This window comes from Falco peregrinus, chromosome 10, assembly GCF_023634155.1.
Source record: "Falco peregrinus isolate bFalPer1 chromosome 10, bFalPer1.pri, whole genome shotgun sequence".
Taxonomy (NCBI): Eukaryota; Metazoa; Chordata; class Aves; order Falconiformes; family Falconidae; genus Falco; species Falco peregrinus.
The window spans coordinates 25,645,361-25,663,054 of record NC_073730.1 but is presented as its reverse complement, the minus strand read 5'-3'; the positions used below and the strand labels follow the sequence as shown (position 1 = coordinate 25,663,054).

The following is a 17,694-nucleotide window of genomic DNA, read 5'->3' as shown; positions in this document are numbered from 1 at the left end:
AGCCTGGCCGGTGAACAGGTTGGAATTTTAATGGATTTTGTTGCTAGAAAGAAAAGCTACGATTTCCTAATCTGATGTGCTAAATCTGAATTTCACCTGCAAGGGATTCCGAGAAGAGACGACACATTCCCTGCTGTGCAAATGGAAACCTTCTAGTCTAGTAAGAGCTGTGTGGACAAACCTTGCAGGTGATGGAGAGCTTATTTCAGCTTTGCATAGGTCAGCATTGGTTAGTTACCATTCACTTTTTAAAAAAACTTAATAAAATAGCTTTAGAAAGTGTCACTAAAAATGTAAGACATGGCAGTGTCACACAGCAACACAAGTCTGTCTCCCACCAGTTACAAGACTGATAATTTCTTCTCGCCAAGGTCTGGCCAGAGCCAGAGGAACAGCAGCACTGCACATGTTGGAAGGAAAAGCTTTATTTTAAAAAAGTCCTTTCTAACAATAAAAGTTATTTTTAAAAATAGTAAAAAGAAGTAGGCAGGGTGGTTGGAGTTTTTTTTCCTACAGGGGAAGGAAATGATAAACATCTTAAATATTCTTTTAAAATCCAGTGAATTGGTTTAGCGTTTGTTGTTGGAGTTTTTTTGACAACTTTCATTCCAGTTACATAGAAGGCACCCAGGGAAGAGAGGAGAAAGCTCATTTGTGAGACAATTCCTGCATGTTACACCACATACCCATCTCCTGGTTGTGCACCGCCTCACCCCGTGGGGGATGCCCTGCCACAGAGGGCATCCCTGGGGTCGGGCTGTGTGGAATGGACATACCCCAGGTGCAGCAAGCCCTGCCAGGCAGATGCAGCCAGAGAGCACCTTCTCCAGGAGAGGATGGAGCAGAAAATAGCTAACCTTGCCTCCAGTTAAAAATAAGCTGAGAAAGAGAGGAGTTAGGTCACCCCGCAGGTGTGTGTCTGAACACAGCCAGAGGCCGGGGACCCCCGACACCACCCCAGTCAATTCCCACAGCGGGGAGAAGTCCGTGTGTCCATAAATGTTCATGGGAGCCTGGGGGTGTCCAGCCAAGCCCCCCTGGCCCCATCACATGTACCGCTCCAGGCCGGCGGGGAAATTGGGCTGCCTCATGTAGGCATTGCTGGAGCCAAACTGGCCGAGGGGTGATGTGGAGAGCCCCAGGAGCTGCTCACCGTGCTCAGTGCAGGCGGGGGGCCGCATGGCCGGCAGGGCCAGTCTGTTGGGAGCCCCGTAGAGCTGTGGGCTGCCGGGTGAGTAGCTGCCCTGTGCCACGGGCAGGTGCGGGGGTGAGGTGGCGTAGGGGTAAGCCAGGGTGTTGGGGCCAGCTCGGCCCAGCAAGCCAGGGCTTACGGGCTGCGCCTGGAAGCAGGGAGGCTCGGAGCTACCAGCGGAGCAGGAGGGAGCCAGCTCGGCCCCAGGCAAGCCCAGCGATGGGTGGCCCAGCTCAGCGGGCGGCGAGGGCTGCAGGGCCTGCTGCCCGCTGATGAGGCTGTCGATGCTGAACATCCTGGGATGCTGTGTTGGCGGTGCTGCCCCAGCTGCATAGGGGTGGAAGACGGTGCTGGAAAGCTGGGGGCCATAACCAGGCGAGCAGAGGGCATTGGGGTAGGGTGCTGTTGGTGCTGCGGGGCGGCCGGCGGGCGGGGGCGTGAAGGCGCTGGAGTTTTGCATGTAGCCGGGGTAGGTGGTGATGTCGGTGCGCTTGAAGCGCTTCCTCCGGCGCAGGAAGCTCCCGTTGTCAAACATGTCCTCTGCGGCCGGGTCCAGCGTCCAGTAGTTGCCCTTGCCGGGATGGCCGGGCTCCCGGGGGATCTTGACGAAGCAGTCGTTGAGGGTGAGGTTGTGGCGGATGCTGTTCTGCCACTTCTTGGGGTTCTCCCGGTAGAAGGGGAAGCGCTCGGTGATGAACTTGTAGATGCCCCCCAAGGTGAGCTTCCTCTCGGCCGCGTTGGCGATGGCCATGGCGATGAGGGCGATGTAGGAGTAGGGGGGTTTGCCCCGCTGCACCGGCCGCTTCCTCCGGCGGCCCCCGGCGGGGGGCGGCGGCTCCTCGGGGGGCGGCGGCGGGGGAGGGGGGCTGCCCCCACCGCCCCGCGGCTCCGGCTTCACCGGCGGCGCCTGGCCGGCGGGCGGAGACCCCCGGGGTGGCCCGGGGGAGCCGGGGCTGGCCGCGGCAGCGGGGCTGGGCGCCGGCAGCGTGCACATGCCTCGCAGGCAGGGGAAGCCGGCCGCGTTCATATACAGCCCTCGCCTTCCTCCTCCTCGGAGGATGGGGCGGGGGGGCGGCGGGAGAAAGACCCCCCCGGAGGGGAGGGGAAGGGGGGAGAGGGAGGGGAAGGGGAGGGGGGCAGGCGCCGCCGCAGCTCCCGGCGATGGGGAGCTCGGTCCCGAGCCGCTTTGCAATATATAGGGCGGCCGCCCCCCCGGAGGGGCGTGCGGGGCCCAGCCCGCCCCAGCCCCTCTCCCCCGGCGGGAGGGGGAAGGCCCCTGGGGAGGGGTCCTGTCTCCCACGCTAAATCCCCCAGCCTCTGCCCAGGGCTCCATTCCGCAGCCATGCCCCCGAGCGGTCCCTCCCCCGGGGGTCCCGGGTGCCAGCGCGGCGGCCGGCTCCGCTGCCGGCCCTTCCCCGCGGGCCCGGCTTGCTCTTGAGCTGGTGTTTCCTCCCGGGAGAGAAACCGAACAAAACGAGCCCCGGCGGCCGGACCGGGGCGGCTTTGGTGCCGCAGCCGGCCCCAGCAGCAGCACAGGTAACCTCCCGCCGGGACCCCCCCTCGGCTGCATTTCGTTGGCTTTTTTCCCCTGGGAAAAGCGCTCACAAGCGGCCCCAGACGCAGCGGCGGCAAAGCCGGGCGTTTCTCCTGAAAACCTAGCCTCTGGGGTTAGTTACTGCGCAGCCCGGTGAGATCTTCTGGCTAAGGAAATCCTGGGAAAAGTTTTTTCTTCTTTTGCCCTGAGAGAAAGGAAAATGCTGAGCAGAGCTCGAGGCTGCCTGCTGGTACCCGCTGCAGGGTGGGCGAGGGGTGGCATCTGGGGGGAAGCGGGGGTCTCTGTATCGCTGCAGAGGGACTGAGCCCATGGCTGAAGCTGAAGGAAGGCACCGGATTTAGAAAGCCCTGCCAGGTTTCAGGGGAAACCTGTCCAGATGTCATCCTGCGCTCCAGGTCGGCTGGGTGGAACCGCAGCCCCCCATCCATGTCACATGCCCACACCAGTGCTGGGGGGCTGCTGGCTGCTTTGTTGGCACCAAAAAAACGGGGCTTTCACACCATCCTCACCCACTGCTGCTGAGCATCACCTCTAAGCCAGATGCTCACCTAGGGAGAGCCCAGCCCGGCACAGGTAAGGGAGCCACTGCATAAGGGTGGGCTGGATAAGCTGGGAGGGCTTTTACAGCCAGATCACTGTAGTTACATGTCTTATGTCCTGAGAAGACAGCTGGAAATGTCTACACCATTTAACACAGTGGCAGACCCCTCCGTATGTCCAGCATGGAGTAAAAATCGCAGCCTTCAACTTTTAAGCGGATTGAAAGCATCTCCAACAGTGGAGCAGGACACAAGTCTTTTTCCATGGAGGCAAATGATCTTGACCAGGCTGTATCCTCCTCCTCCCTTCCTTTTTAAACTGAAAAACCACCCAGCCTTTTGGAAAAGATTCTTCAGCCCTTTCATTTAAACATTTCCTAGTGGTTTTATATTAATGGATCGGGTTATTTCTCACCATCGCTCATTCTCCTGCTTGTGTTTGCATGTAGTTTTGTTCTTGCTTTATCTTTCCTGAAGATATTTGTGTCCCTTCTTCTATTCTCCAGGGCTCAGGCAGGGAATCGTGGGTCTAACAGTGCCTGGTCTGCCACAGACCAGCTGCTGCTGGAGTAAGCCGCCTCAGTTTCCCTTCTCCCAAATGAGGATATGAGGATAACAAGAAGAGCGTAGATGCTGGCTGGAGGACAGAGAGCAGGTGAGAATGGGTGAAACGCAGCCTTAGAGAAAGGTGCCTTTTGCCACAGAAGACACAGATCTTCAGGGAGGAAAGAGAAATCAAGGGCATGACTGGAACCATTCATTCACCTTGGGAGAACTGAGGAGAAAACAATGGAGGATTCATATTTCTCCCAGAGCAGGCATTGACTTAAATCAGAAGTATCAGAATATGGCCAATTAATTTCAGTCAGAGGATCTGATCTGACTTTTCCAGCCACTGGAGAGTGCAGCACGACAGACGCCCATGAAGGGTGTTACCAAAGATCACTCCAGAATGCAAAAGAAAATCCCTGGGGGAGATGGAAACCTTCAACTCTGCAGACATTAGCTAGTGAGATTTTCATGTCAATGCACGGATTTTAAAGTATTCTGATCTAGCACGAACAGGTTTGGGAGGGAAAAGGATTATGGGGTGTGAAGGAGGAACAGCTTTTCTCATTCAATCATACCAACAGCCCTTGCCTATCACTTGCTCTCTCCTTTTTTTACTAGTCTAAACATCGGAAAAGGAGTTGGAAATGGAAACTCAGCAGTATGGCTGGGTCTGGAGCTGCCTGCACCTGGGATCACATTTAGCAAAGGAAGAGACATCTCATCTGCACAACAGGGTACGAAGACCTGACTGCACGAAGTGTTTATAGCCCAAGACCCTGGTCTCATGTCATTTTACACACAGTGGGAGAAACCCTGACTCCGTCTCAGGCTGTGGGCTGGCTGAGGCTCCAGCTGGTGAGTAGTTACTTTAAAGCTGATGGGACCATTCAAATTATTTTCAGCTTCACAGATGTCAAACTAGTTTTGACAGACGGATAAAACAGCAGGACAGAGGCAGGCAGGAGCTCACAGGCAGGAAACAAACTGTGTTTTACTATCAGAAAGGGAAAGCCAAAACAGACGCAGATTCTCACATATGCTTTATCACTCATGGTGCTCTTCCCAGCCCAGATCTTTTATAAAAAGGTGGAAGATGGTAATAAAGACAGCTACCAAACAAATGCAATCTGGATCTCTCTTTAAAATGGGGTGATGATGAGGGAATAAATCACATTTACTAAGTATGCGTAAGTTTTGCCAGCATCTGCTGCCTTCGGCATCAGTTCATCCTAGCTCCCAGAGCTTTTTCAACTGCTCTTTTACCTCCAGCCCCTGAACGATTTTGCGCTAGAGCTGCAGCCTCCTTTAGAAGTGTCTCACACGCAGATCACTTTGCAGCATGGGTGAAATTGCTTCACTGCAGAGGGGCAGGGCTGTGCACCCTCAGAGAGCTGCTGTTCCCAGCACCCCATGCACTCAGGGAGATATTGCATCAGTGGTACCCACGCCACGTTTCCAAGCTGCTCTTTAACCCACATGGTTACAGAAAAACATGTGTTTGCTTGTGCCAAAACAAAGCAATCCTCTACTAAACTGCATGCAGTATGGGGGTAACCGGGTGGGATGTTCACATTCCTTAATGTGGCTGTGCTGAGACACCAGTGGTTTTGCCCTATCTTGAATGAAACTGTAGCCTGGATAGCTGCACTGGGCTGAGTTGCGTTTGGAGCATCCCTGTTTGCAGAGCCCTCCCCTTAGTTGTGAAGCAGAGCCATCTGTCTCTCAGCCACCCCTTCCTCTGCGAGGAAGATGGGACAGGAGCCCTGGGAGCGAAGATTCCTGTCCCAAGGGCTGTGGCAGTGAGCAGTCCAAAGCATCCTCCCGCCTCAAATCCACCATTGGCCTCTGGGTGATGCTTCAGTGACATATCACCTGCTGATGGTGCTCTTAGCATGGCCCTGAAATACCCCATCGCTTACTAATAACCAAACATTCAGGGACTTCCTTGGCCGAAAGCTGCATGAGTATGGCTGCCTTGAAATAACACCCGTCAGGTCTATTCCCACTTTCAGCACATCCCTGCCTGAATCCATCCATGCTCTACACTCCCAGATGGAGACCCTCAGAAGAAGCTTGAGAGATCCTCCCACCACAGCTACTCTGTGTGATGGCAAGGCTTCACCACCAGAAGGTGACCCGTGTTGCTCACATAGGAGCTTGGTACATTGGGGTGAGGTGACTACGGTGTGGATGGGGTGGGGGGAAATCCTTTCCTCCTGGGAGATTTCCCTCATGGGTTGCCACCTTACAGAGGACATGGTGTAGAACAGCAACGAGAGCAAAACAGGAGACATGGAGGGTTGACTTTGTGGCTTGTAACCACAACTAGCACACATGCAGGAGTCAGGGCACCACACCACTTGGCTGCGAGATCAGCAGCCGTGCAAAAAAACAGCCCAGGACACCAGGCAGTGACAGCCTGGCGTCAAAGGAGCCACAGTTAAACACCCTTCCTGAGCTATTCCATTTCTTCAAGATGCAAGAGGTGGATAACCAAAGCAAATTAATTCTTCCTGAGAACTAACTCTTTAAATCACTAATGTATCTGTAGGTAATCGTGCAGCAAGGTCCAGGCAAAATAATTTCTTCACAAAAAGTATAGGTAAAGCATTTACCAGACTGGGGAGCATCAGGGAAAAATTCCTAAAGAAAGAAACTTGCAAACTATTCTTCACCTTTGTGGGGAAGGTGGTCTTTCCCACCACAACCAGTCCAGATTTTCTGCCCCAAAATAATTTTGATATAAAAATCATGACCTTTTCTTTTATTCCTATGGAAATAAAGGGGATGGCAGAAAAAAAATATTGTTGTCTGTTTACCAAAAATAATATTCTTAACAGAAGCATCTACTTGTTGAAACTTGAAAAATATTCTAAGGGACTTGAGCTATTGAAAACCACGGTTAAGGGGCAAAATTCAGTTTGGAGTTTCAGAGGCTTGGCTCTTAAAAACTTCGGTGTTGTTTTTTTTTTTGGTTGTTTTTTTTGTTTTGTTTTGGGGTTTTTTTTGCAAGACTAACCTCAATATTTGGGGTGAATAAATACTTATTTTCCCCTTTCCCTGGAACAAAAAAACCCCAGAATTCCTGCCTCAGGTCTGTACCTTGTGGCCAAAACCCCAGCCTAAGAAAAGGCCAAGGCACAAGGGTCAGGCTGGTTCCTCTGCCTGGTAGCTCAGCTGTCCTGCCTCGTTGGTGGCTTCAACACACCAAGAGCAGCAAAGCGTGTCGTGCACAGGGTTAATAAACAGTTCAATATTTGTTTTTATAAAACAATATGAAGTACTCTAGAAACTCAAAGGGGCGGTTACAATCATTGTAATATAACCACAGCACAGGTCAGAAAAAAACCAAACCCCGTCTTGGTGATGCTGCCCTGATCAGGGCACAGCCTTGACTGTCCTCTGGCCATCCTGGAAGGATTCAGGCTATGCAGCACCCACTCAGAGGCAGTGGAAGAAACCATCACACATAATAACTGAGGACAATCCCTGTAAGAGCAGATCTTCACAAGAAACCTCCATCTCCTGCTTTTCAACTACCTCCAAATCTCCTTAAAAATTGTCCCTTCCCACCAAAACACTGATGCACACTGACCAGGTTTCCCAGGTTTTGTCCAGAAGACGCGAGGCAGGTGGTTAAAGCTCGGTGCCCTACAAGGTCATTCAATAAGGCTCGGTCACGGCCCCTCACCAGAAATTTTGATGCTTTCATCATAGAAACAGGCAGCTGGGTCCATGGCAGAACCTGGGCAATAGGGCCAGCCAAAACCCTCTACAAATCCATCTGAGGATCACAAGAACGGAACAGGCAGGAAAACTTAGCCTGCACACAGGCACGGCAGCAGGAGTGCACTCCCACACTATTTCCCTCTCCCTGACCCCACACGTTACCCCAAGCCCTCGCCACGCCGGGAAGCCCTGCCTCTGCCCCGGTACTCGCTGGCTGCCACGCGAGAGGCATTTCTGCTGCACAGACCCCGTCTACACCACAGCTCCAGCTAGTCCCCCAAACCTGCCAAGGCTTACATGTTTCAATGAAATCAAGGAACTGATGCTCAAGTGCCCCAGGGTGCTGTGCACCAGCACTCCCAGGCAAGGACTTCACTGCAAAATTTTCCCTTTTCCTTGTCCATTTGCCACTGTATTACAACTACCAGACCAGCTAGCTGCAAGCCTAGGCAGACAGTTAAAATCCCACCATGCAAGCTCACTACCAGCTCTCTTTTTTTCCTGTTTAGTGCTCCTGCCAGCAGTGATTTCATTCACTCCAACCATAATAGCCTTTTCCCTCCCCTTAGGCCAGGAGCACACCTCTGTCATGGAAAATTTCCCTCCATCCTGTACCTCCAGCCTGATCTGCCTGCAGCTGGGCTGGCAGGTTGTTGTTTTTTTTCTCACCACTTAAAATGCTTTTGAAACAAAGGCTCTTTAATCCCCCCAGCCACCCTAGTCACCTCTGGCAATCCCCTCCTGATAGCTCAGGGGGAGCACCAACCTCAACAGAAGGTACAGGGCACTCCATGAACTGGTAGGACCAGGTGGATGAAGGTTGGGTAGGACACAGAGTGTCCTGAGATGGTGGGGATGGAGCAGGCATGGGAGTGTAGAGAGTATCCCAGCCAGGGTGCCAAGGTGAAGCCGCAAGATGATGATGGTGACCTTGGAGGAAGAAGAGCAGAGATCCTCCCACCCAGCCCACATACTCACTTAGTAGCCTGGAGAGGGGTCTCCAAGGCCCACAGCACCGATGGGGGGGGGGGGGGGGGGGGGGCAGGGGCTGGCAGTCAGGCACAACACCTCTCCTGGGCATCCTAAAGCCTGTACAGAAGAGACAAGCCCAGGAGCAAGACAACTACCTTCATGTTCCCCAGACACAGAAGGGGTGGCCTGGCCACTGCCCAGCCCTTCTGCCCCAAATGGGGACATTTCACCACGTGCCTGTGTCGGTGGAGAAGCTGGCCATCTGGAGGGGACACAACTTGGCTAAGGTCACAAAGACTTCATCCGCCTTTGAGACCACCCCACAAATGACCAATAACTAAAATTTCATGCAATGATTTCAAAGCGCGTGTGGTGCAGGAAAAGGGTCTCCAGTCATGACAGGGCAGTGTTCATCACATCATTTCCTCGTGAGAAGGAGAGAGAGAGATGATTCAGACATATCAGACTGGACAAGTATGAATCACAATGTTTGTCTCACATTCCTCCTAGCCAAAACCATCCCTGCCTGGTGCTACTTGGGGCTGGGAGAATCAACTCAGACATTTTATTATTTTGGGGTCCACAGAGATCCGGTTGATTCATTTCCATCTTCTGCTTCTGAAGTCCTGTGGACACTGGGGTCCTCCAGCTGAGATGGGAATCTCCACATCACAGCTGTGTGGGATGCAGGTAGGCAGCCGGCACCAGCATATCCAGGTCCTGGGCAGTTTCTCTCAGAGCTGAGTGCCTGGGGAGTGTGTTTGTGGTTCATCCATCACCACTTGCTCTGGAGGACCACACCACACCACTTCTCTTTCTGCAGTGGTACCCCAGCTACAGCCTGGCTAGTCAAGATGTGGACTTCAGTGAATTTCTTCTGTTTGGATGAGAAACAGTTAATACCAGTCAGCAGCATATTTGGGCCAGCTCTATGACCTAGGGGGGCCGGTTCCCCCAAAAGCAGCACTTGCACCTCCTCAGCCCCTCCAAGCAGTGTAAGCCATGGGGACCCTGGCCTCTCTGCTGGGGCTCCAAGCCCCTCTTACACCTCTTTCTGTTGGCTTTTTGTCTTTCTGCCTGCAGCTCCCAGGGCTTCCTGCAACTCACTTTCCTTGCTCACAGTCCTCACCCCAGGCACTATGACACAGGTCACAGATTTGTCCATCTCGTGGCAGGAACCCTTGCTGGTCCACACAGAGCTGGACTTGAGAGAGGTCCAAAGCCCTTCCACTCTGCGTCCTGCTGCTTCTCTGTTCATGTTGCCAGCTCAGAGCCACTTTGCAGCCTGGACCAGAAGTGTTAATACATTGCTTGAGAGGAACCGCAGCTTTTGATAACATCACAGGTTGAAGAGGTCTCGGGGTTCATCTAGAAGGTTGGCAATAAGGCCAATCCCATCTGGCAGTGCCACCTTAAGTATAAACAATGAGATGGATATAGACTTGAAACCTGGCTTGGATCCTGGTTACCCAGCAGGGTAGGTGCAAAACAGGACGTTGACCTTCCTTACCAGCTGAGCATGGAAGAAGCTCGGGCTGCACCACATCTCAGCCTCAAGGAGGGCCCATGAGCGCAGATCAACGTGATGTCGACCTCAAACACCCCTCTTTAACAACATCCCATACAGTATGTCCCTGGGGAAAGGACAGAAATTATTTTTCCCATTGGGGGCACTGGGGATAGCAAGTCGAGCATAAAGGACTGACTCATCTGGAGTAAAGCAGCAAGCCAGTGGCATAAGCAGGACCACAGTCCAAATATTCTGATGGAACCAAGAATTTTACTCATGTTGACTTTGCAGATGCATCCAACTAGCATCTTCGGAAGCTTTTCCTCACCTACACCATGTTGTTTGAATTACACTGCATATATTGTATCCATTTAGGTTTTATTTGCATGAAATACATTCTTAGCATGACTCTAGGATGGGGCTGATGGCTTAACCCTACAGGTTAAGTTTCCTCTGAACCTCCATAATTTAGCTTTTGAATAGCAATGGGTGAATAACAGACTCTATGGTGGAGTTTCCTGACTGAAAAACCTGTGGTAAAAGAGCATAAGATCCTTCTTTTCCCACTGCAGCCAGAACTTCAGTATTTGTCTCACCTTTCCCTCCACCTGCTCCATCTGATGGGCTTGAGAAGGCTGGTGTCAGTGGCGAGGAGGCTGTGTGTGAAGCATGGCAGGCCTGCTGAGACCTGAGATGCCAGGGAAAGGGAGGGATTTTTCTCCCAGGGATGAGCAAGAGGATGCTTTACTCTTGCAGAAGAAGTGTTGAATGAAATACTCCAGCAGAGCTTTGCAATGGGAGCCAGGCTGGGAGGGAGGTGGTGTCCCATAGTGCTATGGGAAGAAAATTTCAAAATGGCATGAAATCATCAACTAGGAAACAACAGTTGAAGGTCCTCAGGAGGTAACAGGGGCACGCCTGATGCAGATTTCTGCAGGTCCAGAAGTCAGAAGACAAAAAAACTGAGCATCAGCTGCTCCCTTCCCCTTTCTTAGCCAGTTTGCTGCACTACACACACTCCTTTGGAAGATGCTCAGATGATTGAATATTACTCTTTTTTTCCACCAAACTTGGAGCGCACAAACTTTGCACAATTTTTCCTGCCTTGTCTGTCTCAGTAGGCACGGTATATCTTCAAAGACTTAAAAGATCAAAAACGGGCAACTTGTCTCCACCACACAGGGAGGGTAACTGAGGCAGAAGGAGACACACAGGAAACCTGAAGCAAGCCTGGGAGAGGGTCAAAAAAGAAAAAAATTCAGGATCTGGTCATTGTTTTTCCAGCATACAGAGTCCGGGAGACGATTGTAAGAGCAATTTAGGAACCTAGCTCCAATCCAAACAAATGAGAGCTGGGTGTTTGCATCCTGCCATGAAGTTTGTTTTTGTTTTTTTAAATATATCAACAGCAACAAAAAGCAGTCCTAAGATGCACAAACACGTTCAGGCAGAATGGAAGCCTCATGAACAGTGCATTGACACTGAGATATTTGAGATACACACTTAACCTCAGGGCTGAAGGGGTTAAGAGGAGCAGCCAGCAGCATGCCAGCACCCACTGGAGAGCTCAGCAGCTTCCACCACACAATTAGCTGGTTGCAAACAGGTCCTAGTGGCTTTGCTTTGTAGGGCCACAAAATTCAGAGGCTGGCAGCTCCCATGGGCTTGTTCTTCTACCGCTTAGTCTCCCCTTGAGGAAAAGGGGGCCAGACACAGCCTCCAGCAGTCAACAAAATCCCAGAGGATAAAAGATGAGCAAAGAAGGATGGAAGGTCTTTTCAGCAGTCAGGTGTCTGTGCTGCAAGTGTCCTGTGGAATGGAGGCTGGTCCCCTTCCCAGGGCTGCCAACCCTTGTGTTTTCTCAGAGTGGGAAGGATTTATTCACATTTAATTGTTGGGTTGTTTGGGGTTGGGTTCTGAGTTGTTGTTGGTTGTTTTTTTTTTTTTTTCTCCTGACACCACAGCTGAGGAATCCCAATTGCAAAGGAAAATGTGAAAACCGTGATCCTTCTTGCTCAGCCCCAGAGGGCAAAGAAAGATCTAGTGTTGCTAGTGGTGGTGAAAGCAGGCAGAAAGGGAAAAGTGATCTTTTTCTTTTTAAGCCTGTCTCAAGAATTTGGCTGGCCTAAGTGCCAAGCCTGAGGTGCTTCAGGTCCCCCATCACCAGCTGCCAGGAACATATCCCAGTGCTGAGCAGACCCCACAGAAGGTATGTCAGCACTGGTTGAGCAACAGTACTTGGCCTCTGGAGATAGGAAGTCACTTCTCCACAAAAGCCAAGACTGACCGAGAACCTCCCCAAGGGAGCAAATCACAGCACGCGTCCTCAGTCAGCAGGAGCCATTGCCAGCTGCTTTCATGGGGCCACCAGCCAAGAGCTGGGCTTGGGATAACCGTATCAAAATTCATTAACCTAATTATTGCTTGTGTTCCTGGGTGGCTGGAGAAGGACTTGGGCAAGCAGAATAAGCATGCCACAATAGCAGGTGGTACCTCCGCATAGCCAGTGCCAGGACTTGCAAGGAGGCTCTGCCTCTTTCTTCACTATTTCCCCTACACACCCTCAGATTATAAACTTTACAACTCCGTACTCAGCAAGTGTCTTGTTCTGCAGAGACTCAGTGCCCCAGAGGGGCTCACAGGCCATGTTCAGGCTGATGCTTATGAAGAAACTCCTCCATATCTACCCATTCTAGGGTGGCAATAGTAGCACCAAGCTCAGTCTGCCATGGAATGCTCTACACGGGATTCAGACCAGAGCCCTGCACACCATGTATGCTATGGGAGCAGGAGCAGAGCAGTCCTGTGCAACCTGGTGTCCTTGGCTACCTCCAGAGTATCAGCGCACAAATCTAGGAAAAGGCTCTGGACAGTTTACCTGTACATGATGAGGGTGGAACAGGCTAGTTTCATCTTTCTGGTTGGGGTGGAGGAGATTTCAGGTGGATTTGACAGCTCTCAGCAGTGCTTTGATCTATTGACTTAGACAGGATCAGACTCAGACCGGTGCTGAGCACATCCAACACCCTTCTTCCCAGGGTAAGACCCAACCAGGACACAAAGTCATCACTCCCCGTATGTATCTGGGGAGCTCCCCCACAGACCATTTGGGGAACAGGATGGAAAAGATCCTTGGGATGTAGGAAAGTGGTGGAGGTTAATTTCTCAGGTGGGACATCTTTGCTCAACTACATAGAAGAAATGTGTTACCAGCCTTGATAATAGGTTGATAGTTGCTGACCATTGCTCAGCAGAGTTACTTGGAGACAAAGCACCAGAAATAGAAAGGGAAAGGTTGAATTTACGCCTGGCACTCTGGTGGTGTTGAGCGATGGGTCTGCTCTCACTATCCTACTGCAGCCTCCTCATATTGAAAAGCGTTCATCGTCTGCCTCAGAGGTGTGTTGCAAGGGTTAACTCATTAACCTGCCCATCCGAAATGGTACAGGGAGCATGAAGAACATCCGTGCCTCGTGTCAGCACCATTTACTGAATCACACCTGAACTTCTGGACCAAGAGTCTGGGAAGCAACAGAAAAAAACCACGGCGAGGTACCACTGCCAGCCTACACCAACAGTGCCAGACCAGAGCACAAGCGGTCACATCACCACTGGCCTGGGCTTCACGTGTCACTGATTGACTCAAATTTTAATTATGCCCAAATATCTCCACGTCTCCCAAAACACAAAGCTTTCAGCCAGGCAGTTCCTGCCAGCCGAAATTTCATAAAGAGCAGCTAGTGACTAAGACAGCCCAACCTTCAAGTCAGATGTTAACAGCTTTGGACAAGTGTGGGATTTTTACACCCCTATCTGCAGGAAAATCTGATGTTTAGTGCCCTGACTGCGAGCGGGTCACTCTTAAACCCCTGAACATCCCAGGCAAAAAAAAAAAAAAAAAAAGAAAAGAAAAGAAAAAAAAAGGAAAAAAAAAAAAGAAAAAAGCGCCTGAGGGGAATTGTACTGGCTCTAATCCCTTCTGCCATTCTGCATATTCATGGAACATTGTCATAACACATCAGCGGGACAAAAGGTCTGTCGGCACCTCCTCCTCATTCCTTTGATAAACCACGAGACAAATGCTGAGTAAACACTTGGAATCCATTCACTGCACTATTCTCATCGGGATGAGAAAGGGCTCCTCTTTCTTGCAGGCCCAGAGCTGCTCAGCCTAATAAAGTACGGCCCACGGCCCGTGAAAAGAGAGGCCTATGGATGATGAAAACATGGATTATCTCATTTCACCCTCCTTGTATCAGACCCTGCTCACATTCTGAGTGCACTTGGTCTGACACGCAATTACACACACAAAAAAATAATAATAATAAAATTAAAAAAAAAGCGCCAGGGGAAGGGAGTGTTTGGCGAATGGGGGGACTGTCCGTGAAATTTCACAGATGACCTTTCCCTAGTGGGAAAGTAATTTGTTTCTGCCCCAGCCATCGCCAGGAGCTTTTTCATCAATACCAGCATTCCCTCGAATATTGCAGTTGGTGGGAGAAGAGATAACACTTCAGACACAAGCTTTGCAGGTCACTTTAATGGCTGGCGCTGAGCCCCCCGAGAAGTCAAAGGGAATTGTTCCTGGGCACCCCGTAAAGAGCTCCCTGGCCGCACCGCTGCCTCGGCTCTCTGTTGCCTGTTTGGCAGCGGCTGTAGGCAAAGCCTCGTTCTCCTTGCACTTGCATGGCTGTAAATCAGGAGTCCTGAGGTCAGCCAAGTGCCTGGAGAAGGAGGAGTGACTTCTGCGCCTGTGGAGGGATGCAAGCACCTCAGCGGTTTGGGACCTCTGGGTGAAAAGCGTGATGCGAGCCAAGTGGATCAGGGCATGAGATCTCCTGTGCTGGAGGTCAACGAGCTCCAGTATGGAGGTGAAACCATCCAGTTCCCTCAGTCAGGCTTGGAGCCCACCAGAGCACAGAGCAGACTGGTGGGGCTGGGACCAACACAGCTCCTTCAGCCTTTATTCACACCCCACAGGCAGGCAGAGACACTAGAGACATGTTGTCATACATCTAATAACCCCGAAAAAATCAGCATAAAGGTCCTCCTTACCATTAGGCGTCCAGTGACTTGACCAAGGACGTTGATCACTGAAGTCACCCCCAAGAGCTTTCTGACACCTACAGCAGCCTCCTCCATTGCCCAACTTTCTGGAAGCTGAGCTAAAAACGCCTGCAATAAACCAGAAAAAACCTCACTTTAATAACCCAAAACAAGGCAAGGAACTGGTTCTTTTAAAAACAATCATCTGAAGGAAATATTTTCCACTTAAATATGATCCTTTATTTGGAAAAATATGAGCAGTTTTCAAAGTGAAAATTAATTTCAGAGGTAGTACACAGGGAATGAGCATACTTAATGCAATTGTGCCCACAATAGAAGACAAGACACAGTTATGGATTGCTGACATGATTAAGAAACAATAAATAGACTGCTGATTAACTAGGGTCTCTTATAAATAAATGTTTCCAAAACCTGTCCACTAACCCGGGGATGAGCGTACTGGTTGTAAACAGTGTATTCCATGCTTTTGTCTCTGACAAATCCTTAAGTTCATCCTTAAGTTTCAAACAACCAACAAAAAACACAAGCAGTTGTTCCTCATGGAACGTTGCTATTCAAATATTTACATTTTACAAGGTGTTTGTTACAAAACCTCCCAGAGGACTCGGCACAGTCTCACAGCAGCTCCAGTTGCTTGAGTAAAACCCATGTGAGCCCCCAGCCAAGCAGGCGATGCTGTCTGTTTGTTTTCCCCAAGCGGGTGACTCCTCTCCCTAAGCAACCAAGACGCAAAAGCAAGTGTGAAACTTGCAGGACTTCCAAAAGGCTGTTTATTTTGCTGCCCGAAAGCAATTTTCAGGCTAAACTGTATTTGCACAACGTAACAGCCACATTGCTCTGCCCCAGAATGGGTAACAAGCAGGCTGCTGCCAGCCACCTACAAACACCTACATGTAACCTGCACAGCACTTCATTAAAAGAGTATATTAATGCAATGATTTCCTTCCTTGGATGATGCTTTCATTTCCCAGTCACTGCATTTTAAATAAAAAATAATAATAATACTAAAAAAAAAATATCAGCCATGCTGTTAAGCCCAGGACCTCTGGGATTAATTAGGCACACAACTCCCATTCATGTCCAAATGATCCCAACAGTCTTTGGGATATGAGCCTCAGGGAGCTCATCGCTCAATATTTCTTGTAGACATAAGACTCCATGCAGTTACTCTGCCTGCCCAACAGCAGCTCCAGCCTGCAGGGCTTTGGGGCTCTGAATTCAGCCCCAAGGGATAAATATTGGTTTTGAGCATGCAAAGATGCAGAGCAATCTCCCTTCTCCCCTGCAGCCACCGCCAGCAGCCACTGGTACCAGCCACCCTTGGCTCCCTTCCCCAACTGGGTCCCAGCTGGTGGAGGACAGATCAGTTATGAGGGGGAGCAGGAACAACCCTCAGCCTGTTCTGGGCTTTTCCAGGGGCTCTCATATACTTTGCACCAGGTCCCACAGCTTCTGCACTGTTCACCAGTGTCAGGATGCAGGCAGCTGCACTCCAAACAAGTCACCTGGGGTTTACATTCAACCCAGGGCTGCTCCGAGGATGCTCGGTGCTTGGCCAGGTAGGGGGGTTCATACATCTCACCCCAGCCCGTTGCTCTCCATAGCTGGCTCTGACACCCTGAAGAGCTGCCAGGCCCTGGGGAAGGGTCAGAATTTGGCCCTGAAGATTGATGGCGAGTTTTTCCATCGACTCCTGCAAAAGCAGCTTTGGTACCTGTTGCATCCTGTCAGTAGCTCTTGGTTTAGAGCATCCAGCCTTAAATCGACAACGTTCCTCTCAAAACCGATAAGTAATTGGGGGATCTGCTAATAAGGCTTGTCAAAATCAATTGGGGTTAAACACCTTTAGCTACAATAACAGTCATCTGACCCCGGGCTCCAGAAACCGCTGGGCTCAGAGGAACCCTGGGGGGTTATTCCTGGCTTCCCATTGCTTTGAGACAGATAAAAGAGCAGACGATGCAGAGCTGGGTAATCCGTTCAGCCCATCCCAGCCATGCACTGAAGTGACAGCTCCCAGAGTTTCTGCAGAGCTGGCTCCTCCTGGGAATTGTGTGTGGAGGGGCCAATTTGCTCAACAAAACCTGGGCAACCAGAGTTTTCTTAAATTCAATTGCCTGAAGGAGAAGGCAAATAGCATTTAAGCAGAGGAAAGTGCATTAAAACCACATCTTTGATACAATGGCTGATACACCCCATGCTGCCAACGCCTGAAATGATAATATTTTTTTTCTTAAATAAATAGCTCAGCAGCAGGATCCCAGCCTCCCCTAGCACAGGGAGGCTTCACGCTGCAGCAAGCCGCATTTCCAGCCCTCCAGGCCAAACTGCTTCAATGCTTCCTCTCTTTGCTGGGCTCATTACCAAGGGTGGACCAGCTCAGGAGGGACTGACAGCAATGCCCATGCTGTGCTGAGGATTCACACATCCAGAGGGCACTTTCAGCTTATGTTTCCCACCAGCTCCCAGGAGGCAGATGGGGAACATCAGTTAGCACGGACATCCTTCCTGGAGTGGTATGAAGGGCTCTTCCTGCCCTTGGGAACTTACTGCCTTTAGAGAGCTGCCAGCCCTCGTC

At 50.9% G+C, this 17,694-nt stretch overlaps 1 protein-coding gene across 1 annotated transcript; it reads right to left on the bottom strand.

The window, feature by feature from the left end:
* Positions 1-1,046: 1,046 nt before the first annotated feature.
* On the bottom strand, positions 1,047-2,219 carry FOXE3 (forkhead box E3). The gene has a single exon (XM_005244542.2). The coding sequence runs from the start codon at positions 2,217-2,219 to the stop codon at positions 1,047-1,049; it is 1,173 nt and encodes a 390-aa protein (XP_005244599.2).
* Positions 2,220-17,694: the final 15,475 nt, after the last annotated feature.

Coding starts and splice junctions, on each gene's coding strand:
- FOXE3 (XM_005244542.2), bottom strand. CDS start 2,219: ATGAACGCGGCCGGCTTCCCCTGCCTGCGAGGCATGTGCACGCTGCCG.